The following is a 27,236-nucleotide window of genomic DNA, read 5'->3' as shown; positions in this document are numbered from 1 at the left end:
ATGTGAGATTCTGGTTTGAAGTGGTGCTATGTTGTCTAATATGATTCTGCATCTGTTGTCCCATTCATGAAGAAATTGGGATGAGTCTGTTGGTGCTGTCCATTCATTGTTGTAGAATTGTTGTCAGAATGTTAGCAGGTCTATTTTGCCTCTCGTGGTGTAGGTTAGTTGTTCTTGTTTATGTTGTGAGTCTTTTGTTCGCCAATGAAGGGAAAGGTTTGCTTTGTAGTGATCGGACCATGGAATAGCTGTCCATTTGGTATCTGTTAGTGTGAGATTTAGTTCCGATGAGAATTTGTATGTAATGATGTCTAGTGTGTGTCCTTTAATATGGGTGGGTTGCATATTTGGCCAGTGAAGCTCCCATAGTTGGAGGAAGTCCCTGCATTCACATACGTTTGTTAGGTTAGTATCCTCAAGGTGAAGGTTGATGTCTCCTGTTATAAGAATCAACACTTAATGATCCCTCAAAGCAAGCTTTAGGAGCAACCTCAATCTTCTTCCACAACCACATTGTCTCTTTCCTTACATCGAGAATGCAGGTTTTCTCACAGTGGTTCATGCCATGATGGTATGGTTGGGTTACTGTAATGCACTCTACATTGCTCTGAGTACAAAGGGTATGCACCAGCTCCATTTGATTCAGAATGTTGCAGCATGACTGATAGAAGTTTGCAAAAGATGTGATCACGTCACACCACTTCGTCACCAGCCACCATTATAAAACAGAGCTAAATTTAAAACTCTTATATTTAAGGCAATTTCTTCTAATAATCTTGTCCAAGTGGGTATCAGTCTGACAGCTGAAGCATAAGGAAGTTTTATTTTATTAATATTAATCAGGAGGAGCAAATCCTAGTATTAAGTTGCAAATAAGATGTTATATAGTAAGGACTATACCCATGCAAAATTTTAAAAGTAAAATAACCATTTAAATTCTAATCTAGCTACTATTGGTAACCAGTGCAATGATTTCATTAGTGGAGTAGCTGTATGAAATTTTGTTTTATAGAAGCTATATTTTGGAGCAATTGAATGCTAGCTATGGTTTTCTTGGGAAAACCCAAATAAAGAATACTGCAATAGTGGAACCCTTCCCTTTCTTCTAGTACCTATATTTTGGGTCCATATAGATGCAAATTGATTTTAGTAGTAATGTGATTTGTTTCATTACATATTGGCACACAGAGGTAAATAATCAGTTATAATAGGTTGTTTATTAAATGTGGATATATAATACTTACAGAAACATTTTAATAATCCAGTTAGGAGCAAATGGTAAGAATTTTATACTTTTTTTATGTACCCCATTGAGGGATTTGAATGTATTTTTAAATGTAAGTTTGAAATATGTAGTCAAGACTCTTGACAGAAGATACTTAATCCACATACAGTGATGTAAAAAGTTTTTCTCCGAGGACAAGCAGGCTGCTTGTTCTCACTGATGGGTGACGTCCACGGCAGCCCCCTCCAATCGGAATCTTCACTAGCAAAGGCCTTTGCTAGCCCTCGCGCGCCCATGCGCACCGCGCATGCGCGACCGTCTTCCCGCCCGAACCGGCTCGTGTTCGTCAGTCTTCTTTTGTCCGCGCTCGGGACGGTCGTGTTTTGCCGCTGTTTCGTGCCCCTCAAGTTGACCTCGCGCGTCTTCGCGATTTTCGCTAAAAAAAAAAAGAAAAAAGAGACCGATCGGTCTTTACCCCTTTCCCGTGTTTCCAGCTTTTTCCCCGCGTAAGTTTCCTTTTGCTTTCGGGACCGGCCTTTTTGGCCTCGGTACGGGTTTTTTCTCCCTTCTTTTTGGTGCCTTTCGTCATCGCGAATTTTGATTTCGCCGGCGTGATTTTTCCGCCCATGTCATCGAAGTCTTCCAGCGGCTTCAAAAAGTGCACCCAGTGCTCCCGGGTAATCTCGCTCACTGATAGGCACGCTTCGTGTCTTCAGTGTCTGGGGGCTGGGCACCGCCCGCAGGCCTGCAGTCTTTGTGCTCTTTTGAAAAAGAGTACTCCGGTAGCGAGATTGGCCCAGTGGAACGCGTTGTTCTCGGGCTCTTCGACAACAACAGTATGGGACGCATCGAGTGCATCGACGTCGACAGCATCGAAGTCTTCGACCTCGGCATCGGCATCGGCATCGACTGCATCGAGGCTTCTACCTCCTGCATCGTCGGTACCGAGACATCGAAAGGCTGCGTCGACGTCGGTGGTACCGGGACCTCCGCTATTGCTGATGTCGTCGGACGGTGGTGCTTCGTCTGGAGTGCAGGTGAGGGCTGTCCATTCCCCTGCTGGTGGCGGTGAGCCTTCGGGTGGGTCTCCCCCTGCCCTGAGGGCTCCTGCGGTACAGCCCCCCCGAGATCGACCTTCTTCGGCCTCGGCCCCGAGGAAGCGACGGTTGGATTCTATGTCCTCGTCGGTACCGGGAAGCTCCGGTGACATGCTTCGCTTGAAGAAGTAAAAGAAGCATCGTCACCGGTCTCCTTCCCGTTTCGGTACTGAGAGCTCTGGGTCGCCGAGGCAGTCGGCACCCAGTAGGCATCGGCATCGGGAGGACTGCTCACCCTCTGTTCAGGAGGTGTCAATGCGCTCCCCCTTGGACAGCCCGGAACTGCCTCCACGCCCGGAACAGTCTCTGACCTCGACGCCTGCATCGGCTTCCCAGTCTTTCTCCACAGCCGCTCTGCACAAGAGTCTCCGGGCCATTCTTCCAGAGATTCTGGGAGAGCTGTTGCGCCCTTCTCCTCTGGTACCGGGGGTGCTTGCGCCACCGGTACCGTCGAGTGAGGCGACGGCTGGCCCCTTGCCCGAGGTGAGGTCTCCGGTATCGGTACCACTTGCGGTACCGGCTACGGCCGCCTCCCAGGCAGACTCCCCGACGACGTCGGCGGAGGGAGCTTCGCCGGTGCTGGGGAGGGAGTCCACCTCTCGACGCTCCTACCATGGCCGTGTTTCCACGGAGTCGAGTTGGGCACGGCTTCAGACGCAGGTTCGTGAACTTGTGTCTGATACCGATGGTGAGGCCTCGTGGGAGGAGGAGGAGGACATCAGACATTTCTCTGACGAGGAGTCTGATGGCCTTCCTTCTGACCCCACTCCCTCCCCTGAAAGGCAGCTTTCTCCTCCCGAGAGTCTGTCTTTCGCGGCCTTTATCCGGGAGATGTCTACGGCCATCCCCTTCCCGGTGTTTGTGGAGGATGAGCCCAGGGCTGAAATGTTTGAGCTCTTAGACTATCCTTCTCCACCTAAGGAAGCGTCCACAGTACCCATGCATCATGTCCTAAAAAAGACATTGCTGGCGAACTGGACCAAGCCATTAACTAATCCCCACATTCCCAAGAAGATCAAATCCCAGTATCGGATCCATGGGGACCCAGAGCTGATGCGCACTCAGTTTCCTCACGACTCTGGTGTGGTGGATCTGGCCCTAAAGAAGGCTAAGAGTTCTAGAGAGCATGCTTCGGCGCCCCCGGGCAAAGACTCCAGAACCTTAGACTCCTTTGGGAGGAAGGCCTATCATTCCTCTATGCTCGTGGCCAAGATTCAGTCCTACCAGCTCTACACGAGCATCCATATGTGGAACAGTGTGCGACAGTTGGCGGGCTTGGTGGACAAGCTCCCTCCTGAGCAAGCCAAGCCATTTCAGGAGGTGGTCAGGCAGCTGAAGGCGTGCGGAAAATTCCTGGCCAGAGGGGTATATGATATCTTTGATGTTGCGTCCAGGGCCGCTGCTCAAGGTGTGGTGATGCGCAGACTCTCATGGCTGCGTGCCTCCGACCTGGAGAATAGGATCCAGCAGCGGATTGCGGACTCCCCTTGCCGAACGGACAACATTTTTGGAGAAAAAGTCGAACAGGTGGTAGAACAGCTCCACCAGCAGGATAACGCTTTCGACAAATTCTCCCGCCGGCAGCCTTCAGCATCTACCTCCTCAGGTAGATGTTTTTATGGGGGAAGGAGGGCTGTTCCCTACTCTTCTGTTAAGCGTAGGTACAATCCTCCCTCTCGCCAGCCTGCGGCCCAGGCTAAGCCCCAGCGCGCGCGCTCTCGTCAGCAACGTGCGCCTCAGCAAGGCCCTACGGCTCCCCAGCAAAAGCAGGGGACGAGCTTTTGACTGGCTCCAGCAGAGCATAGCCGACATCAACGTATCCGTGCCGGGCGATCTACCGGTCGGTGGGAGGTTGAAAGCTTTTCACCAAAGGTGGCCTCTTATAACCTCCGACCGTTGGGTTCTTCAAATAGTCCGGCAAGGGTACACCCTCAATTTGGCCTCGAAGCCTCCAAATTGCCCACCGGGAGCTCAGTCCTACAGCTTCCAGCACAAGCAGGTACTTGCAGAGGAACTCTCCGCCCTTCTCAGCGCCAATGCGGTCAAGCCCGTGCCATCCGGGCAAGAAGGGCTGGGATTCTATTCCAGGTACTTCCTTGTGGAAAAGAAAACGGGGGATGCGTCCCACCCTAGACCTAAGACCCTGAACAAATATCTGGTCAAGGAAAAGTTCAGGATGCTTTCCCTGGGCACCCTTCTTCCCATGATTCAGGAAAACGATTAGCTATGCTCTCTGGACTTGAAGGACGCCTACACGCACACCCCGATATTGCCAGCTCTCAGGCAGTATCTGCGATTTCAGCTGGGCACACGTCACTTCCAGTACTGTGTGCTACCCTTTGGGCTCGCCTCTGCGCCCAGAGTGTTCACGAAGTGCCTGGCTGTAGTAGCAGCAGCGCTTCGCAGGCTGGGAGTGCACGTGTTCCCTTATCTCGACGATTGGCTGGTGAAGAACACATCCGAGGCAGGAGCTCTACAGTCCATGCAGATGACTATTCGACTCCTGGAGCTACTGGGGTTTGTGATAAATTATCCAAAGTCCCATCTTCTCCCAGTACAGAGACTCGAATTCATAGGAGCAGTGCTGGATTCTCAGACGGCTCGTGCCTATCTTCCGGAGACAAGGGCCAACAATCTGCTGTCCCTCGTCTCCCGGGTATGAGCGTCCCAGCAGATCACAGCTCGGCAGATGTTGAGATTGCTTGGCCACATGGCCTCCACAGTTCATGTGACTCCCATGGCTTGTCTTCACATGCGATCTGCTCAATGGACCCTAGCTTCCCAGTGGTTTCAGGCTGCTGGGGATCTAGAGGACGTGATCCACCTGTCCACGAGTTTTCTCAAATCCCTGTACTGGTGGACGATTTGGTCCAATTTGACTCTGGGACGCCGTTTCCAAATTCCTCAGCCACAAAAAGTGCTGACTACGGATGCGTCTCTCCTGGGGTGGGGAGCTCATGTCGATGGGCTTCATACCCAGGGAAGCTGGTCCCTCCAGGAACGCGATCTGCAGATCAATCTCCTGGAGTTACGAGCGGTCTGGAACGCTCTGAAGGCTTTCAGAGATCGGCTGTCCCACCAAATTATCCAAATTCAGACAGACAACCAGGTTGCCATGTATTACATCAACAAGCAGGGGGGCACCGGATCTCGCCCCCTGTGTCAGGAAGCCGTCAGCATGTGGCTGTGGGCTCGCCGTTACGGCATGTTGCTCCAAGCCACATATCTGGCAGGCGTAAACAACAGTCTGGCCGACAGGTTGAACAGGATTATGCAACCTCACGAGTGGTCGCTCAACTCCAGAGTAGTGCGCCGGATCTTCCAACTATGGGGCACCCCCTTGGTAGATCTCTTTGCATCTCGAGCCAACCACAAGGTCCCTCAGTTCTGTTCCAAACTTCAGGCCCATGGCCGACTGGCATCGGATGCCTTCCTCCTGGATTGGGGGGGAAGGCCTGCTGTATGCTTATCCTCCCATACCTCTGGTGGGGAAGACTTTGTTGAAACTCCAGAAAGACCGAGGCACCATGATTCTGATTGCTCCTTTTTGGCCGCGTCAGATCTGGTTCCCTCTCCTTCTGGAGTTGTCCTCCGAAGAACCGTGGAGATTGGAGTGTTTTCCGACCCTCATCACACAGGACGAAGGGGCGCTTCTGCATCCCAACCTCCAGTCAATGGCTCTCACGGCCTGGATGTTGAGAGCGTAGACTTTGCCTCTTTGGGTCTGTCGGAGGGTGTCTCCCGTGTCTTGCTTGCTTCCAGAAAAGATTCCACTAAGAGGAGTTACTTCTTTTTATGGAGGAGGTTTGCCATCTGGTGTGACAGCAAGGCCTTAGATCCTCGCTCCTGTCCTACACAGACTCTGCTTGAATACCTTCTGCACCTGAGTCTGGTCTCAAGACCAACTTTGTAAGGGTTCACCTTAGCGCAATCAGTGCAGACCATTACCGTGTGGAAGGTAAGCCGATCTCAGGACAGCCTTTAGTTGTTCGCTTCATGAGAGGTTTGCTTTTGTCAAAGCCCCCCGTCAAACTTCCTACAGTGTCATGGGATCTCAATGTCATTCTCACCCAGCTGATGAAACCTCCTTTTGAGCCACTGAACTCCTGCCATCTGAAGTACTTGACCTGGAAGGTCATTTTCTTGGTGGCAATTACTTCAGCTTGTAGAGTCAGTGAGCTTCAGGCCCTGGTAGCTCAGGCCCCTTACCCCAGATTTCATCATAATAGAGTAGTCCTCCGCACTCGCCCTAAGTTCTTGCCGAAGGTAGTGTTGGAGTTCCATCTGAACCGGTCAATTGTCTTGCCAACATTCTTTCCCCGTCCGCATTCCTGCCCTTCTGAACGTCAGCTGCACACATTGGACTGCAAAAGAGCATTGGCCTTCTATCTGGAGTGGACACAGCCCAACAGACAGTCCGCCCAATTGTTTTTCTTTTGATCCCAACAGGAGGGGAGTGGCTGTGGGGAAACACACCATTTCAAATTGGCTAGCAGATTGCATTTCCTTCATTTACGCCCAGGCTGGGCTGGCTCTTGAGGGTCATGTCACGGCTCATAGTGTTAGAGCCATGGCTGCGTCAGTGGCCCACTTGAAGTCAGCCACTATTGAAGAGATTTGCAAGGCTGTGACGTGGTCATCTGTCCACACATTCACATCTCATTACTGCCTGCAGCAGGACACCCGACGCGACAGTCGGTTCGGGCAGTCAGTGCTTCAGAATCTGTTCGGGGTTTAGAATCCAACTCCACCCCCCTAGGCCCATGTTTATTCTGTTCCAGGCTACACTGTCAGTTAGTTGGATAAGTTGTTAGGTCAATCTCAGTTATGTCCTCGCCGTTGCGAGGCCCAAATGGCCATGTTTGTTGTTTTGAGTGCACCTGGGGGCTAGGGATACCCCATCAGTGAGAACAAGCAGCCTGCTTGTCCTCGGAGAAAGCGAATGCTACATACCTGTAGAAGGTATTCTCCGAGGACAGCAGGCTGATTGTTCTCACATACCCGCCCGTCTCCCCTTTGGAGTTGTGTCTTCCCTTGTCTTTGTCTTGCTATATACGGGACTGACGAACACGAGCCGGTTCGGGCGGGAAGACGGTCGCGCATGCGCGGTGCGCATGGGCGCGCGAGGGCTAGCAAAGGCCTTTGCTAGTGAAGATTCTGATTGGAGGGGGCTGCCGTGGACGTCACCCATCAGTGAAAACAATCAGCCTGCTGTCCTCGGAGAATACCTTCTACAGGTATGTAGCATTCGCTTTCTTTCCTCCTGATTTCCTGTTGAATATATGTTACACGGAATGGTTTCTGATCTTTAAACAAAATGTAGTACTATATTAGACAAAGGAAAAGTGAATAAACATAACAGTTTTTAGGTTACTTCATTTATTTAAGGACCAAAGTTACCCAATACCCATATCACCCATTGAAAAAGTAACTGCCCCCTAAACTTAATAACATTTTTCCACCTTTTAGCATCAATAATTTCAGCCAAATGCTTCCTATAATTTGATAAGTCTTTCACATCTCTGTTGAGAAATCTTACCCACTCTTCTTTGCAGAACTGCTTTAATTCACACACATGCATAGGTTTTCATGAATGAACTGCTCGATTCGAGTCAGGGCTTTGACTAGGCCAACCCAAAACTTTAATTTTATTTCTCATCAGCCATTCAGGTGTAGACTTTCTTTTGCTTCCCAATCTTTTTTTTTTTTAATTCCGTTTTTAACAGGTACAACTCTCAGAAGTCAAGAACTTTACAGCAGTAAATACAACTGAAAATGAGATTATACATAAAAGAAATGAAGGCACAAATCAAATCCAAAACAAGAGTTACACACTTGTTGTCCTAAGTAGAAAGAGATTCTAGTCCTCATCAAATTTTATCTTATAATTTTTCAGTTCAGATGTTATTTTTTTCCTTTTGTAAATCATCCACATTTATTGAGCCATTCTGAAATAGATGGCAAGGAAGAACATCTCCATGCCCTGGCTATAACACATCTGGAAGCTAACAATAGATCATTTATCATCAGTGGTGTTCCTTGCCTGGATGGCACCCGGGGCGGAGCGCCGATGCACCCCCCCCCCCCCTGGTGCAGCGCGCCCCCCCCCTCCACTAAATTACACCTTCCCCCCCTCCGGCGAAATGACACCCCCCCCCCCCGGGTGCACGCCGCTGGGGGGGGGGGGGGGTGCCGCGGCACGCGCCTGCTCTGAATTCGCTAAACTTCTTTGCTCGTTCGCTACAGCTCCCTCTACCCCGGAACAGGAAGCCCATAGGAATATATGGGTGTCTCTAGCATTAGCACAAGCTAAAAAGTTAGTGCACTTACAGTGCAACTTAGTAAACAGGGCCCTAAGAAAGAAATCTATTCAAATGCATAAAACATTTTATTATCTTTGTCTTTGAGTTGAAAACTAACTTGTTTATTTAAAAAATGCCTCATTATGTAGTTTTTACTCCGTTAAAAAACATTTGAGACTTCTTGCTCAGTATTGAGTATTCAGTCAAGCAGTTCACTGATTTAGTGGAAATTAGAATATGCATAAAGTTAGGGGGATTTTCCTTTTAATCTACATAATTATTTGTAATGAGCAAGTAAATAATGTCTTCCATATCATCAAGCTGATCAATCCATAGACTGGTGGGTTGTGTCCATCTACCAGCAGGTGGAGATAGAGAGCAAACTTTTGCCTCCCTATATGTGGTCATGTGCTGCCGGAAACTCCTCAGTATGTTCTCTGTCTCAGCAGGTGGTGGTCACACACAGCAGCAGCTCTGGCTAGGCCTCCAAGCCTAATTTTTAGGTTTTGTTGAGTGCCTGGGGTTGAGGGCTCTTTTGAGCAAGTGCAAACCTGGTGGTTGCCAGGTCCCTCCTTTTCTCCCCCCTCCCGCTGGCTCCGTAAAAAAAAAAAAAAAAAAAATTTTGAACGTCCTTAAAGGCGTTTATTTCGACGTTTATGTAAACGTTTATTGCAGATACTCACTGGGACACCAGGTCGTTACAGCTCGGAGCGGAAAGCAGGTAATTTTTACCTTTTTATAGCGGGCAGGGGGTTCCCCGATTTATCTCCACGTGGCATATGGCGTCGGAGGGCGAGGGCGTAAAGAGTCGCTCCCCGGATCGCTTGGGCGCTTCTAGAGGGGATGCGGAGGTCTTAAAGCCTGATTCGCCCTTGTTGGGTGACAGTTTCGTGGCCGATGAATGTCCCGGTCCTTCCTCCGGTGTGGCGATTTTTCCCGCCATAAACGCCCATCCCCCGCTCCTCGCCTCCGCCATCTTGGCCGGCCACGCGGCTCGGACGGCTTCTTCTTGGGCCGCCCTTGAGGTTGGAGACATTAATGCCATGAACGCCCTTAATTTGGGCGACGGCACAAAACCGGCTAAAGTTAAGCGCCGTTCTTCCCGCGTGGCTCCTTCGCGGAGTGTCGCGCCGGACGCCATTTTGGATGCGCAACATGTCTCTCCCCCGCTCTTGCGAGCGCCGGTTGAGGGTGCATCTAGGGCTGTTGCCCAGGCTGCGGAAGTACACAGTCTGGGGGGTTTCTCCCCCGAGTTTGTTTTGCTGCTGCATCAGGCCTTCCTTATGCAAAACGCTGCCCCTGCTCCCTCGTCTGGTAAAGAGGTTGAGGTTCCCAGAGGTAAACGCCCTCAGGTTGATTCCCAGGCCTTGGAGGACTTTGTCTCCTCCAATGTAGATGAGGGCAGCGTACCTGAGGTCTCCCAACGGTCCTTTGCGGATTCCTTGGAGGAGACGGATCCCCGCTCGGATGGAGCGGATGACCCCTCTGCAGCGCGGCTTTTTAGCTCAGAGGATTTGTCCAACCTGTTGGTACAGGCCATGGACACTTTGAAGATTTCCTCTCCGGAGGACGTCTCTCCCTCAGCCCCTGTTGGCTCTGCCATTATGCTGGGGACGAAGCGCCCGCCTAGAACCTTCCACGTGCATGATGCCATGCACACCTTAATTGCGGCTCAATGGGATGTCCCGGAAGCGAGCCTTAAAGTGGCTAGGGCTATGTCCCGCCTCTATCCTTTGACTGAAAGTGAACGTGAGGCCTATCTGTGGCCTACCGTGGATTCTTTAATCACTGCGGTGACTAAGAAAACGGCGTTGCCGGTGGAAGGTGGCACGGCCCTAAAGGACGCCCAAGACTGAAGATTGGAGGCGGCCTTAAGGTCGTTCTTTGAGGCAGCTGCTTTAAGTTTGCAGGCCTCAATTTGCGGCTCCTATGTGGCCAGGGCGTGCCTGACTATGGTGCAGCGGGCTTTCCCCTCGGATCTTTCCTTGAGGGCTGATTGGCCGGCCCTGGAATCGGGCTTAGCGTATTTGGCAGACTTGCTGTATGAAGTCTTGAGGGCCTCAGCGAAAGGCATGGCTCAGACAATCTCTGCGTGGCGGTGGCTTTGGCTGAAACATTGGTCTGCTGACCATGCCTCTAAATCCCGCCTGGCTAGATTGCCTTTTAAAGGCAAGCTGCTCTTTGGGGTCGAGCTGGACAAAATCGTGACCGATCTCGGCACGTCTAAGGGCAAGAAGTTACCAGAGGTCAGGGTTCGGGCTAGTACTCGCCCTGGTACCTCCAGAAGACGGTTTCAGGAAGCCCGTCGGTACCGCCCGGGCAGGTCGGGCTCCTCTGCCCCCTCTTCCTTCAAGAGGAACTTCTCCCCCAAGCAGCATTCCTTTCGCAGAGACCGCCGTCCCGGAGGTGCTCCCTCCGGTCCTCCCCCAGGGTCTCATACCCAATGACCGGGGCCTTGGTCCACGCCCCAGTGCAGATTGGAGGACGGCTGTCCTCGTTTATGGGCGAGTGGACCACAATAACTTCAGACGCTTGGGTGCTGGAAGTCATCAGAGACGGCTACAAGCTAGAGTTCTGCCGACCCTTAAAAGACGGGTTTGTACTCTCTCCCTGCAAGTCTCCGGTCAAGCTGTGGTAGTGCAGCAGACCTTGAACAATCTGATCCGCCTGGGGGCGGTCGTTCCGGTGCCAGAAAATCAGCTTGGCAAGGGATGTTACTCCTTTTTCTTTGTGATACCAAAGAAAGGAGGTTCTATACGGCCTATCCTCGACCTCAAAGGGGTCAATTGGGCCTTGAAAGTTCGGCACTTTCGCATGGAGACCCTCCGCTCTGTTATAGCGGCAGTGAAGGCAGGAGAGTTCCTGGCATCCTTGGACATCAAGGAAGCGTACTTGCATATTCCCATCTGGCCTCCTCATCAACGCTTTCTGCGTTTTGCAGTACTGGGCCGACACTTCCAGTTCAGAGCCCTCCCGTTCGGGTTGGCTACTGCTCCGCGGACCTTCTCCAAAGTAATGGTGGTCATCGCGGCCTTCCTGAGGAAGGAAGGAGTTCAAGTCCATCCTTATCTGGACGACTGGTTGATCCAAGCCCCCTCTTATGCAGAGTGCGGCAAAGCTGTGAACCGGGTGGTTGCTCTTTTGAGCTCCCTGGGGTGGATCATCAACTGGGAGTAAAGCCAGCTGCGCCCGACTCAGTCCCTGGAGTATCTGGGAGTTCGATTCGACACCCAAGTGGGCAGAGTGTTCCTGCCAGACAATCGGATTGTCAAGTTTCAGGCTCAGGTGGACTAGTTCCTAGTAGCCTCTCCTCTTCGGGCTTGGGACTACGTGCAGCTGTTGGGCTCTATGACGGCCACGATGGAAGTAGTGCCCTGGGCCAGGGCTCATATGAGACCACTACAACAATCTCTGCTGCTGCGCTGGACTCCGATGTCGGAGGATTATGCTGTGCGCCTTCCCTTGGACCCAGCAGTGCGCAAGGCGCTGAGCTGGTGGACGCAGACAGACAAGTTGTCTGCAGGAATGCCTCTGGTGACCCCGGAGTGGATTGTCGTCACGACAGACGCCTCTTTGATGGGCTGGGGAGCCCACTGCTTGGGAAGGACAGCGCAGGGGCTCTGGTCTCCTGCAGAGGCAAAGTGGTCTATCAACCTCCTGGAACTCAGAGCCATTCGGTTGGTGTTGTTGGAGTTCATCCCGGTACTGGTGTTGAAGCCTGTACGGGTCCTGTCGGACAATGCCACGGCTGTGGCCTATGTCAACCGCCAGGGAGGTACCAAGAGCGCCCCTCTAGCCAAGGAGGCCATGAATCTATGCCAGTGGGCGGAAGCGAACCTGGAACAGCTGTCAGCAGCCCACATTGCCGGAGTCATGAATGTCAAGGCGTACTTTCTCAGTCGCCATACCTTGGAGCCCGGAGAGTGGCAGCTATCTGCTCAGGCGTTCTTGGGCATCACGAAGCGCTGGGGCCAGCCGAGCCTAGATCTGATGGCGTCATCGGCCAATTGTCAAGTGCCGCGCTTTTTCAGCAGAGGACGGGACCCTCGATCCCTGGGAGTAGATGCTCTTCTCCAACAGTGGCCGACACAAGAGCTTCTCTATGTGTTCCCGCCCTGGCCCATGTTGGGCAGGGTGCTAGACCGGGTGGCAAAGCATCCCGGCAGGGTAATCCTGGTGGGTCCGGATTGGCCCAGACGTCCCTGGTATGCGGACTTGATCAGGCTCTCAGTCGGCGATCCTCTGTGGCTGCTAGTGGAGCAGGGCCTGTTTCATCAGGGTCCCGTGGTGATGGAGGATCCCTCCCCCTTTGGTCTTACGGCCTGGCTATTGAGCGGCAGCGTCTGAGAAAGAAGGGCTTCTCAGACAAGGTTATCGCCACTATGCTGAGAGCGAGGAAGCGCTCTACTTCTACTGCTTACGCCAGAGTTTGGCGTATCTTTGCAGCGTGGTGTGAAGCAGGCTCACTTTCTCCCTTCACTGCTCCAATTTCTTCAGTGTTGGCGTTCCTGCAAGAAGGTCTGGACAAAGGCCTGTCGCTCAGTTCCCTGAAAGTTCAGGTAGCGGCTCTGGCTTGCTTCAGGGGCCGCCTGAAGGGTGCTTCCCTGGCTTCGCAGCCAGATGTGGTGCGCTTTCTCAAGGGAGTTAATCACCTGCGCCCTCCTCTGCACTCAGTGGTGCCTGCGTGGAATCTCAACCTGGTGCTAAGAGCATTGCAGAAGCCGCCTTTTGAACCCTTGTCGAGGGCATCTCTGAAAGACCTGACGTTGAAAGCAGTCTTTTTGGTGGCTATCACTTCAGCCAGAAGATTTTCCGAGCTCCAGGCACTCTCATGTCGAGAGCTTTTTCTGCAGTTCACTGAGGCAGGAGTGACTATTCGCACAGTGCCTTCCTTCCTGCCCAAGATTGTTTTTCGCTTCCATGTGATTCAGCAGCTCTGTCTCCCTTCCTTTCGTAGGGAGGTCTACCCAGAGGAATACTCTGCTCTCAATTTCTGGATGTGAGACGAGTCATCATCAGATACTTGGAAGTGACCAATGATTTCCGGAAATCGGATCATCTGTTTGTCCTGTTTCCAGGTCCTCGTAAGGGTCTGCAGGCTTCTAAGCCTACAGTGGCAAGATGGGCAAGGAAGCCATTGCAGCGGCTTAGGTGGCCGCGGGGAAGGCCCATACCTTTGACAGGCATTACCGCTTGACTGTGGCTGCTCGGGCGGAGGCCCGGTTTGGAGCTTCAGTGTTGCGGTCAGGGATTTCTATGTCCCGCCGTGGGTGAGTACTGCTTCGGTACATTCCACCAGTCTATGGATTGATCAGCTTGATGATATGGAAGGTAAAATTATGTATCATACCTGATAATTTTCTTTCCATTAATCATAGCTGATCAATCCATAGCCCCTCCCAGATATCTGTACTGTTTATATTCTGGTTGAATTTTAGGTTCAAGTTTAGCCTTTAGTTACTTCAGGAGGACTTCGTGTTCAAGTTCTTCTTTCACTTGGATTCTTCAAGAGTTGAGACGAGTTTGTGTTACAGTGAGCTGCTGCATTCCTCTCCCCTCCGTTTTACGGGGCTGGATTGAGATTTAAATTCTGCCGGCACTCCCTCCCGCTTCGTGCGGCTGTAGGGCAGCTTTGTACCCCTCCCGCTTCGGCGGTGTTAGGGTCAGTCAGCTCCTCCCGCGGTTGCGGTTGCAGGATAAGCCAGATCCCCCCGCATCGGCGGGTGTGGTGTCCCTCCCCCGCTTCGCGGGGATGAGCTGGACGGATTCCCCTCCCCCACTTGTGTGGGGATGAGCTGGGTTAATTCCCCTCCCCCGTTTCGGCGGTGGTGAGCTGGGCAGAGTGTCCCTTCGTGGGTGTAATTCTCTAAGTGCTGAGTCCTGCGGATGGAGCTTTGATATCGACATACTGAGGAGTTTCCGGCAGCACATGACCACATATAGGGAGGCAAAAGTTTGCTCTCTATCTCCACCTGCTGGTAGATGGACACAACCCACCAGTCTATGGATTGATCAGCTATGATTAATGGAAAGAAAATTATCAGGTATGACACATAATTTTACCTTAGATTTTATATATATAGGGACCCTTTTACTAAGCCGCGTAGGCGCCGTGTGTCAGTTTTGAGTTACCGCCCGGCTACTGCGTGGCCCTTGCAGTAATTTCATTTTTTATGCACATCCACTACGCATCGATGGCTGGCGGTAAGGTCTCGGATCCAAAAAGGACACCCAGCAATTTTCATTTTGCCGCACAATCATTTTTGACAAAAATTTTAAAAAGGCATTTTTTACAGGTGTACTGAAAAATGATTCTGCGCTCACCCAAAACACGCGTCTGCACTACCACAGGCCATTTTTCAGCGCACTTTTGTAAAAGGTCCCCATAGTTCTTAAATAACATTTCTGTCATTTTGTTTTTCTTTCTCCTTTTCTTTTACAATAGCTTTTAGAAGAGGTAGTAATCCTCATGGATAGTCTGTCTGTGTGGTACTCTGCTGGTCCAGAGTGGGAGCAGCTCTCGCAGGTTGAGGTCAGACTACTTCTTGGATTCATAGGACAGAACAACTTACAGGTTTGTTGCATGTGTGTTGCATCTGTTTATGCTGAATGTGTAATATGGTGAAATGATTTGATTTGATTACTCAAATTAATCCTCTTGACTACACTTTCTGACTCGACATGACAGTTCAGATCTTTAGTGTTGCCATCCTTTCTATGCATCTAGTACTGAAACAGTGTTACTGGTCAAGACAAATGCCAGTCAAAATGAACAGAATTCATGAAGGTTTTAGTAACCACCCTAAAATAAGATAAAAGCTTCAGTAAATAATAATTTTTTAAAATTTTTTTCCCCATTTCTTGGATGTATTGATTTTTCTTTTGTACTTTTTGCCCATGTTTGGTGCCATTGAGGAGCTGCTGAGACTACTGGATCCTCTGTAATGTAACCTTCCATATGTAACCTTCCATATAGAAAAGCTTTGTATGTTGTTAGTCTGCTTATAAGTCTCTGTATTATCTGGATTCTTATTTAGAAACAAAATTTGCATAATTGATTTGTGTTCTGTTGATCATATAGGTCATTTATGTGATAGATTATTCCAGAAAACATATGTAGAAACGAGACAGGATCTGTAATTGTACTACTGAACTAGGAGTGTCAGATTCCTTGTGCTTTTTATTCTCTGAAATTATGTTTCTATAGTAGCTTACCAGCACCAATGAAACAGCTTCTGAACTTTGCTTCATAGTCTGTTACAAAATATGTGCTACCAATATTATAAATCCATTACAGTTTTTATATATAATGGTCCTGAAAAAGAAAATGAAGATCTTCATAAGACTGTACTTTGCTTTCTTATGAAAGGATCATTAAGTAGCCTTAAAAATATGATTTGTGGGTTTTGGTTTAATTACGGTTTATTTTAGAAGTGAATCAAGCTACACCTTGGAGATCTGTAATAAAAATAGTGGTGCTTTTTATGGTTGATGTATAGTATGAAACAGGCATAATCCAGGTTTGTAGAATCCCATTGCTTAATGCTTATACATTTTAGAAAATTTAAAACAGACAGTTTAATATAGCAATGCAGTATATGACAACAGAAAAATACCGTTGGTTCATCCAGTGTGCTCAGTTATTCCTGCAGAGACATATTTTTAATCCAGTCTACTCCATATTGTCATCCAAACTGCTCAGTATCAAGGGCATACTGTTGATTAGGATCTTGGTTTTAAATCACAGTTGTTTTTATGTGGTACTTAACTTTTGTTATCTACTGAGTATATTGTTGAAATCTGCTTTGCATAATATGCTGGAGTTAACAGGCTAGAAATTGGAAAAACAGAAAAATATATATCGCAGTTGTGCTTCTCTCTCCTTCTTTGGGACATTTTTTGTTTTTCTCATTCGTACTTTGCATTACGTAGTTTGCACTTAGCACCCTTATTTTTCCATGTCCAGCCATAAGATCCATGTCCAGCTATTAAGATCTAAGTTGTCCTTTTCACATTTCAAAACTGCTCAAAACACACTTCTTTACTATTGCATTTGGTGTTCCTCCCTTGTCTAGTTAAAGTCCAGCATCGGGTCCCCCTGTTTGCAGAGACTTTTGTTTGTGCTTAGCTCCATAGTATTGCTGTGAATGCTGATTGACAGTGTCTTTCCTGTTTTGAATTTGGATGTCTTTTCTGTTTTCTGATTTTTGTTTTTATTTTGTAAACCGCTGTGACCTTGTTATAGAAGTAGCGGTATACAAAGCTTCTCAATAAACATAAAGTTTTATAATTATATAAATAGCGTGTGAGCATAGGGGGGAGGAGTCAAGATGGCGGCTCGAGCTGGAGACCCCGCGGTCAGCATGAGCTGAAACTCTGTTCGTTCAGCCTTATTTCGTTTCTCTATATGCCGCATACTAAGAGGAAGGGGGTGGTAAAGGGTTTACTACCGTCAGCCCTATTACCTGCCCCCGGTCAGCAAACGCTTCTGCGTTATGTCTCCAGCACCCCAGCGAGAACCGGTGAGAGGGACCCCGCATTTGGATTTGTGGAAGGAGCGACATCTCTATTAGGGGTAGAGACATCGCTATCCCTACCGGACTTTAACCCACCGCTTTGTCCTGCAATCCAGCGGTCGAGTATTGAGGACGCGAAGGAACCGGAAGTCGGTGACCGAAGGCCCTCAGACGGTGGTACTCTGCCCCAGGAAGCAGACGTTACAACCATGGAACAAGCGGTTCCACAAGTGGTAACTCTACAATCCATTTGGTCAGCCATTCAACAACTAATGACTCTAGCTACAAAAACTTCTCAGGATATGACTTTGCTGGTAAATAAAATAGATGCTTTAACGTTAGCTCATGAGGATGTTAAAATAGATTTGTCTAATCAAAAAACTGAAATCTCATCTCTGAAAGCAGTAACAGATACTCTGATAAAAGATAAAATTAAGGTTTCCTTAAAATTAGAAACTCTTGAAAACTATAATAGACGTCTGAATCTACGGATTTTAAATTTTCCTGTTTCACCTGGAATTGCCCCGATTGATTTCTTGAAAAAATATTTGATGGAAGTTTTGGCTTATCCTCAATCTGCAATTCCGCCGATAAATAACATTTATTATTTACCTGAATCTAAACAATCTAAGGCGAATCCAACAGAAAAGATACAGACACCTGAACTGAATTTACAAGATTTATCAGCATTGCTAGAGGAATCTATATCAGAAGTATCAATGCGAAGGACGCTTTTGGTATCATTCGTCTTTGAGCAGGATATGAATGCCTTATTAAGACTTTACTTTAAGAACTCAAATAAAGAATTTTGTGGTCATAAAATCTGGATCTTTCCAGATGTGGTTAGATCCACACAAGATTGTAGAAAAGCATTTCTTGCCTACAGAGAGGAGGTTAAAGCATTGGGAGCTTCCTTTGTATTGGCTTATCCATGCAAATGCTGTATTAATACCTGGGAAATAAGTACATCTTTTTTGAACCAGGTCAGCTTAAAACGTTTATAGATAGTAAGAAACTGTCCAGATAGTGATTGATGAGTATTAAGAAATAGTATATAAAGCTGGGGGTATACGAGCCAGGCCATTTACGTTAATGTATTACTTTCACGTTTCTCCTTTAACTAGATGTCTCCTCTCCCTATACAATTGTGGTCTAAGAAAGCGATTTATCTCTTCTTTTTTGTTTATTTTGCCTTTTTAGAGAAAGCATAATAGTTGTGGAGATTAACATTTTTTCCTTTTTGGATATGGATGAATGATGCTTCTTCTCTAATTACTTTGCTGTATTTCCGATTTATAAGTATTATCTTGTAAATTTTGAAACTTAATAAAGAAATTCAATAATAATATAAATAGCGTGCTTTTTGGTCCCCCCCCCCCCTTTTGCCCTCCAGACAGACCTTGCTCCATGAGTATCTATGTTTCCAGTTATGGCTTATTGGTATATGATATATCATTCTCAATAGACATGTTAGAACTGTTTACAAATAGTACAAAACATTTAAAAGGAAAAGAAAGGAACTCCATTTTTAATCGGTTAAAAATATCTGGTTTCTGCCAGGTACTTATTTATTTATTTATTTTACAGCGCTTATATCCCACAATTTCCCACTTCTGGCAGGCTCAATGTTGCTAACAACAAATAGACAGGGTGCAATAAATGGAAAGGGATAAGCAGGGCAGAGAGGTAAGGATAAAGAAATGTCAGTCCATAATAGTAGCGTCAGACCGTAATGGCAGCGTCCTGAGGTTAGTGAGGCTGGACTGGATCTTTGGGGTACGCTTGCTCAAATACAGGATACTTGGCTAGATGCACCATTGGTGGCTCTTATGTTCTTATTCATACCTGAACACGCTCCCGCATTCAAACCAAAAATTAGCTAACAAGTCATGTACAGAGGAGGCAGGGAAAGTATTAATGTCGATCTTCAGGGGGAATGAAGTAAATAGAGGCCCATGATAGAAGCCTTCAAATATGTTTGTCTAAGGACCAGTATATTATTAATCCATCCCTGTCAAGGTTTAAGTGCATTTTCATACCTGGCATGCCCAAAACTTTCTCTCAATCGGGATCATTTGGAACAGCCATTTCAACAACCATTACAAAATACATTGAGCAGTTTCAGTGCTTTATATACACTAGTATGAGCTACTCTGTTACATCAGAATGCAATCAGCAGATGTTTATATTCCTCATTAATTCTTGATTTTAATTAACTTTTGTACGAGATCTGTTGTGATTTTAATATTCTCTGCCTAGGTTTGTGCCATGGCTGCAGCTAAGTTGAACACACTTCTTCAGACCAAGGTGATAGAGGACCAGGAAGAGGCATGTTACCTTTTGGGAAAACTGGAAGGGATCCTTAGCACATCCATCAAGGAACAAACAGAAACCTACTCCTTTCTAATTCCTATTGTGCGAACTTTGTTATCAAAGATTTACTACCTTCTGTTTATGAACCTGCACTTACCCTCTCTGCCTTCCACCAATGGCAGCCCATCTTTCTTTGAAGATTTCCAGGAGTATTGCAGTACTGACGAATGGCGAATTTATATTGACAAATATGTAAGCTGTGTTATCTTTGGTTATTTTCTTTGTCTTCTACATGGAAATAGAAGGTTTTAGCAAATTTGTGGCTGATTTAGTTGGCAGAAGATACTGTGTTGCTGAAGTTTTATTAAATTTTATTATTTGTTTATAATGACCGAATACTTAGAAATGGCTGTAGGAGTGAGCTCTATACCAATTTAACTTGAAATCTGTGTACCAAACTGACCAAGATTGTCTCATAAGGTTGTATGTTCTGTTGATTATCTACCCTCTACACAATGAATCATTTCCTTGAAATGAAATTTTTGTGTCTGTTTCTCTACAGATTGTTCAGTATATGAAGCAGTATGAAGTCATTACATTCAGCAGTAGCCATGAACGCATGGCACGTTATTGGAAGGAGTGTCATGAGGCATTAATGGCAAACATGCAAAGCAAGAGAAAGAGAGAGAGAGAGGAAAAAGCAAGTCAAAATTCCAGGTAAAATCTAAAGATACTGATGCAGCATTTCTTGTTTAGAGGCGGTTTCAGATGCAATAATGAACATCATCAACTCTGACCAGATGTTGATTGTGCATGTTCTGTAAAGGCTGACTCTTATTCTGTTTCCCATATGATTCATATTTAAGCAGCACCTTTCAGCAAGATTTTAGTGTGATTTAAAGTGATAGTATTTCAGTAGCATGTGTGAAGTTGCCTCTATTGGGTGATTGTTGTAGTAGTACTTTTCTGGTTCCTGGATTACATGATAATCTCCCCCCCCCCCCCCCCCAAAAAAAAAAAAATTTAAAACAACAATAATAATCTTTCTGTATGTGTAATAGCAGAAGGGGTCTGGGTGTCTGCAAAGGCAAGATGCACATGTGTACCCACTGTGCTTCGTTTCACAGGCCACTCACTGTGCCCCTCCCATCTGAACTGTCTGATGCAGAGATTAGGATATGCTGCTGCCAAGGAGGTTTGATTGAGAGCAGGAGGCAGCATGACGTAAAAAAAATTGAAGCCACTTAGATTAGTCTGTGTTTCCTCTTCCCTGTGCAGTCATCGTTCTGCGTACACTCAAAACAAAGCAAACAAACCTATGAGCTGCTGCATCCACATTGTCGTTCTTTATTGTTTTAGCATTTTTTTTAAGATCACTTATATTTTCAAACATGCCAGCTTGTGCAGCATACGGATGTACACAGAGGAAGTATAATAATGGAATAAATTTTCATAGGTAGAGTAATAATTTGTTATAAATCATAGTCAGTGTGTCATTTGGAGGGACTGATTATAGGGACTCCCTAGTACGTGTTGTATTCATGCAGACATTTTTTTTCTCCTGGTAAAGCACCACTAAAACAGACAATATTGTTGTTATAAAAATCAGGTGCTCAACATTTATAGAGTTTCTATTTATTTATTTATGACATTTATATCCCACATCAACATGAATTATGTTGAAACCTGGGAGCATTTAAAACAGGCACATAGCCAGACTTCGGTGGGAGTGGGGTCCAGAGCCCGAGGTGAGGAGGCACATTTTTGACCCCCCCAAACAGATTGTGTCAGAATTTTGCAGACATTATGAATGCTCAAAGTGTCCACCCGCCTTCAGTTGCTTTGGAAAGTTCTCAACAGCTTTTGATCCGAAACCTTGTTCACACAGTGTCTGGATTCTCATTTTGTCCGTTACTGACACTTTGCCCATGATTGCCGTTCTGAAATGAAATGCTTTAAAGAAACTATGTGTAAATTATCATATTATCAATACAAATTATTCAAATCATTATTTACAAATGTCTACCTGACTGAAACATCATTAACAGTAAGCTAGTGCTTACTCTTTTTTTTTTTTTTTTTCAAATAATGGTAGTTTTACAGTGCAAACATTTTTAAACATGTGAAGATCACTGAGTAGTCACACTAAAGAGTCTGTAACTTCTCTGGTTTTAAAGATAAACTCATTCCACTCAGCACATAAACATAGATAGTAACAACAAATACCCTTAGGTACAAACTATGGACATAGGCAATTTCAGAAGGAAGCTATGGTTACATAGGATCTGTGGACATTATACTAGCTTTTTTGTGGACAGATTTTTGGTGGAAAGCACTACACATGAATTTGGAAATCCATTCTACCAGTGCCTCCATAAATGTGCCCCCAGACCCCTCAATCCAGCTAAAGTATATGCATTATGGAGCCCCATATGTACACTTTGCTGGATTGAGTGAGAGCAATTTTCAGATATCCAGTTTATCTGGATAAAGATGAGCAGGTTGATATTGTGTATCTGGTTTTTCAAAAGGTGTTTGACAAAGTACGTCATGAAAGACTGCAGAGGAAATTGGAGAGTCATGGGGTAGGAGGTAATGTCCTATTGTGGATTAGAAACTGGTTACAAGATAGAAAATAGAGAGTAGAGTTAAGTGGTCAGTATTCTCAACGGAGAAGGGTAGATAGTGGGGTTCCGCAGGGGTCTGTGCTGGGACCGCTGCTTTTTAACATATTTATAAATGATCAAGAGATGGGAATAACTAGTGAAGTAATTAAATATACTGATGTCACAAAGTTATTCAAAGTTGTTAAATTGTAAGAGGATTGTGAAAAATTGCTAGAGGACCTTACGAGACTGGGAGACTGGGCATCCAAATGTCAGATGACATTTAATGTGAGCAAGTGCACAGTGATGCATGTGGAAAAGAGGAACTCAATCTATAGCTGCATGATGCAAGGTTCCACATTAGGAGTCACTGATCGGGAAAAGGATCTATGTGTCATCGTTGATAATACTTTGAAACTCTTTACTCAGTGTGCAGCAGTGGCTAAGTAGCAAATAGAATGTTAGTTATTAGTAGGAAAAGAATTGAAAGCAAAAATGAGAATGTTATAATGCCTTTGTATTGCTCCTTGGTGTGACTGCATCTCAAATACTATGTGCAGTTCTGGTCACTGCATTTCAAAAAGATATTGTGGAATTAGTAAAGGTACAGAGAAGGGTGACGAAAATGATAAAGGGTATGGGACGACTTCCCTATAAGGAAAGCTAAAGTGACTAGGTCTCTTCAGCTTGGAGAAGAAACAACTAAGGAGAGAGTCCAGCTGTAGGACTAAGCAGCAACTACATATAAATCAAGTTAGCTACCATAAGTCATGGAGTGAGAGCTTTTGTTTGACAAAACAGACCCAGCCAACATGAGACAGAGTCTTAGCTGGATACCTCTCCTGTATGGATTGTTGCCACAATTTGGGTTTCTGCCAGGTACTTGTGACCTGGCTTGACCATTGTTTGGAAAACAGGATACTGGGCTTAGATGGTTTGTAGGAAAAAGTGGGAAGTTGACCACGGATGCCAAAGACTGGAGAGATATATACTTTAAAACAAATGTTTATTTGGTAAAAAGATTTGGCACAAACGTTGTGTTTCAGCCACTAGGCCTGCATCAGGAGTCTACAATAAAATATATATACACATATGAGAACATAAAATTTACAATGAACGGAAAAAATTAAAAACAAAATTGGCAATGTATGCAGGAATGATAGCAAATAAGTATAGTAAAAGATTAGTAAAGGCAAACAAAGATACAAAAAAATACATCGTAGCAATATACATGATCTCATCATATGGCCTACAGTAATGAAGATGGTTTAGTGAATGACAATAATTGGAACGCATACTGATATGTTGACAAATAAAACAGAACAAAAATCTTTATCTAGTATACATATATATGAAGGAAATGTATATACCCAAATATAACCCGTATATAGATAAAGGATATAACAATCATAGTAACATAGTAGATGACGGCAGAAAAGACCCGCACGGTCCATCCAGTCTGCCCAAGAAATGTGCCACTTTTTTGTGTATACCTTAGCGTGATTTGTACCTGTCTTCTCAGGGCACAGACCGTACAAGTCTGCCCAGCACTATCCCTGCCTCCCAACCACCAGCCCCGCCTCCTACCACTTTTATCAAATAAAAGTATTTAGATACACTATTTAGAATTAATGAATAATTAAATTAATTTAAAGAATTAATTTAAAAAATTTTCAAAAATAATTAAAAAAAATGTTTTTTAAAAAAAAAATTGGAGAGTTGCGTCTATCTTAGGTGTAAAATATAAAATAATGTGATAAGGGTACATAAACAAAAGGTGTGGGATGTCATCAATAACAAATTAGCTAATGGTTGTGGTATGGTAAATGATATAAAGGTATGCATGCTAATGTATAAACCAAGAAAACACATTTATACGTATACATATATATGAAGGGCATATATGTACTCCAACCAGTATATAGATAAACAAGGGAAATGTCAAAAATGGAATAATGGCAGAGCAAAAATTATCAATAAATATAGAGTATACATCAGCGCAACATTTAAATACACCATAATTAAAAATTCGATGAATAATAAAAATATATGTATCTATTAAGGAAAATGTAATATGACTGACATAATATACATATAAGGGAAGAAAAAAGAATAAACAAAAAGGAAAGGAAAAAGGAAAGGGACATTGATAGTTGCACCTATCTTAGTCGTCAAATATGGAACAATTTGATGACGGTGCATAGACATGATGTATGGAATAGCATTGAAACAAAGGGCTTTTGATTGTCTTGCTGTGAGTAAGTGTTAGTGAATTCTACAGAAAGTATAGGCAAGCATAATATGTGCAAAAAGTAAAGAAAGAAAACGGAGGTGAGCACCAAGGTAACAAAGCCATAATGTATATTGAAAACATGGGGATGCTGTATATGTAGGACATTTTAAGCACTTGCGAATAATATTGCCATGTAAATTGCTTAAACAACCACTAACCTGTATGAACAGAAACCGTATGATATGCTGATGTTATAAGGTGCAGGATTATCTGTTTGTATATAGTTGTCCAATATTTTGTTGAAAAGGGTAGAAATAATGGTCTGGAACAAAATATAAGCATCTCGGTGATGGAAATGAAGTATTTGCAGACAATAAATAGAAAATTATAAAAATAGATAATAAAAAATTAAATAGAATGTGACGTTAGTGGACCTAGGGAAACGAAATGGGGAAAACAACAAAAGGTGACATAATGGCATCTCTGGTACATGAAATGATGAATTTATTCGCAAAAAAACGAGAAAAATTTATCTCTGGCAGCAATGTGCAATGCTAAAGGCTATCTATGTGAGGACAAACTTGCTGATGAAAGAGTGACCGAAAACATAATGTATGTGAACTTGGGAGGAATGATGAATCTATTGGCAAAAAAACTAGAAAAGTGTATCTCTGGCAGCGATGTGCAATGCTAAAGGCTAATATGTGAGAACAAAACTTGCTGACAAAAGAGTGACCAAAATAGACGAGTTTTTCACTCACTTCGTTTTTCCTCCCAAGTTCACATACATTCTGTTTTCGGTCACTCCACCCAGTGGTCACTAACCCTCTCCCACGCTAAAAAAACATCTTTTAAAAATATTTTTTGCCAGCCTCAAATGTCATACTCAGGTCCATCACAGCAGTATGCAGGTCCCTGGAGCAGTTTTAGTGGGTGCAGAGCAGTTCAGGCAGGCGGACCCAAGCCCACCCCCCCCCCTACACTTGTGGTAAATGTAAGCCCTCCAAACCCACCACAAACTTACTGTACCCACATCTAGGTGCCCCCCCTTCACCCTTAGGGCTATGGTAGTGGTGTACAGTTGTGGGTAGTGGGTTTTGGGGGGGATTTGGGGGGCTCAGCACACAAGGTAAGGGAGCTATGTACACCGGCAGCCTCTTCTCTCTTGCCACCCTGCTCTCTGGTATCTCATCCCGCCTGACCGCCACCCTCCAAACTTGCCTTGTACACACGGCAGCATTAAGCACACACTGCTGTACTCCTTTGTGTAACTGGAGCCCTCCCTCTCCAGCGTCCCTCTCTTCTCTGATGAAACTTCCTGTTTCCTGCCGCAGGAATCAGATGCTAGAGAGGGAGGGCTCCGGTTACCAGAGAGGAGCGGAGCAGCATGTGGTTAATTTCCGCCATGTGTACAAGGTAAGTTTGGAGTGCCACGTGCAGAAGGGGTGAGGATGGGATGAGATGCCAGAGAGCATGGTGGCAGCAGAGAAAAGGCTGCTGGTGTGCGGCGGACGGATGGGCGGGCAGACAGGAGAAAACACGTTGCAGGAGCATTGGGGTGAGGAGGACAGTGGTAGAAGAGAAAAATATGCAGGAGGGAGGAAGAGTCTGAGGAGAGTCACGGGATGGTAGGAAAGAAAAGGAAAAGCTGTCTGGAGGGGGGGGGGGCTTAGGAGAGAATGCAGGGCAGCTGGAGAAAACAATCTGCAGGAGCTCCCGAGGAGAGGAAGGGAAGAAATTAGATCAGGTGCTGCCCATGAAGGGGGAAGAGGAGAGAAGAGAGATGGTGCCCATAGAGAGAAAGGGAAGAGAGATGGATGAGATGGTGCCCCTAGAGAGGAAGGGGAAGAGAGGAGATGGTGCCCACGGGTAGGAGGGGTGGAGATACCAGAGGAGATGGTGCCCACGGAGGGGAGGAGAGACAAAAGGAGAGGAGGAGATGGTACCCATGGATGAAGGAAAGGGAAGGGTTAGAAACAAGACATAAGTAGGAAGAAAAAAGGCAGAAAGTTAAGTGTGAAAAATGTTATAGGGGAAGAAGAGAGGAGGAGAGCCAAAGAAATAGTGAGCAGAGAGGAGGCTCTGAAAATAAAGTTCAGAGCACAGACAGGAACAGAAACCAGAGACAGGGAATAAGATGATTAGAAAAATAAAACACTGGACATCAAAGGTAAGAGAAATGATTTTATTTTCAGTTTAGTAAATAATTTACATCTGCAGTCTATTTTTGCACTATACAGGTGAAAATGTGAGGGGGACACTTTATTCGATTAGATCATGCGATAAAAGTTTTTAAACAGTGAGCAACCCTAATTTGCAGATGAAATGAAACTCTTCAAAGTTGTCAGAATTCATGTGGATTTTGAAACTTTGCAGGAAGACCTTAGGAAACTGGAAGACTGGGCATCCAAATGGCAGATGAAATTTAATATAGACAAATACAGAGTGATGCACACTGGGAAGAATAATCCGATTCATGGTTGCTAGAGTCTACTTTAGGATTCAGCACTCAAGAAAAAGACCTAGGTGCTATTGTAGACAATATGCTAAAATCTTCTGCCCAGTATGCAACCTAGGCAATCAGAGCTAAAGGTGTCTAGCAGCAGCCAAAAAAAATCAACAGGATGCTAGGAATTATTAGGAGAGGGATGCAGAATAAGACCAAAAATATTATAATGCTTCTGAATTGCTCCATGGTGTGACCCCACCTTGAGTATTGTGTTCAATTCTGGTAACCGTATCTCAAAAAAAGATATAGCAGAATTAGAAAAGGTACAAAGAAGAGTGACCAAAATGATAAAGGGGATGGAACTCCTCCTATATGAGGAAAGGCTAAATAGTTTAGGGCTCTTCAGCTTGGAAAAGAGACGGCTGAGGGGAGATTATGATTGAGGTCTACAAATTCCTGAGTGAGGTGAATCAATTTTTCACTCATTCCAAGTGT

The 27,236-nt window shown here is 45.8% G+C and overlaps 1 protein-coding gene across 1 annotated transcript in view; it reads left to right on the top strand.

Moving 5' to 3' along the window:
- Window positions 1-27,236, top strand: part of NBEAL1 (neurobeachin like 1) — a 502,828-nt gene that overhangs the window by 269,529 nt on the left and 206,063 nt on the right. Inside the window, 4 exon segments of the mRNA XM_030208867.1 lie at window positions 15,070-15,198; window positions 19,400-19,705; window positions 20,016-20,123; window positions 20,126-20,170. Coding sequence (XP_030064727.1) covers window positions 15,070-15,198; window positions 19,400-19,705; window positions 20,016-20,123; window positions 20,126-20,170 — 588 coding nt within the window.

The sequence above is a fragment of the Microcaecilia unicolor genome, chromosome 7 (genome assembly GCF_901765095.1).
Source record: "Microcaecilia unicolor chromosome 7, aMicUni1.1, whole genome shotgun sequence".
Taxonomy (NCBI): Eukaryota; Metazoa; Chordata; class Amphibia; order Gymnophiona; family Siphonopidae; genus Microcaecilia; species Microcaecilia unicolor.
Note: the sequence above shows the minus strand (reverse complement) of the source record. Positions and strands in the feature narration are given on the sequence as shown.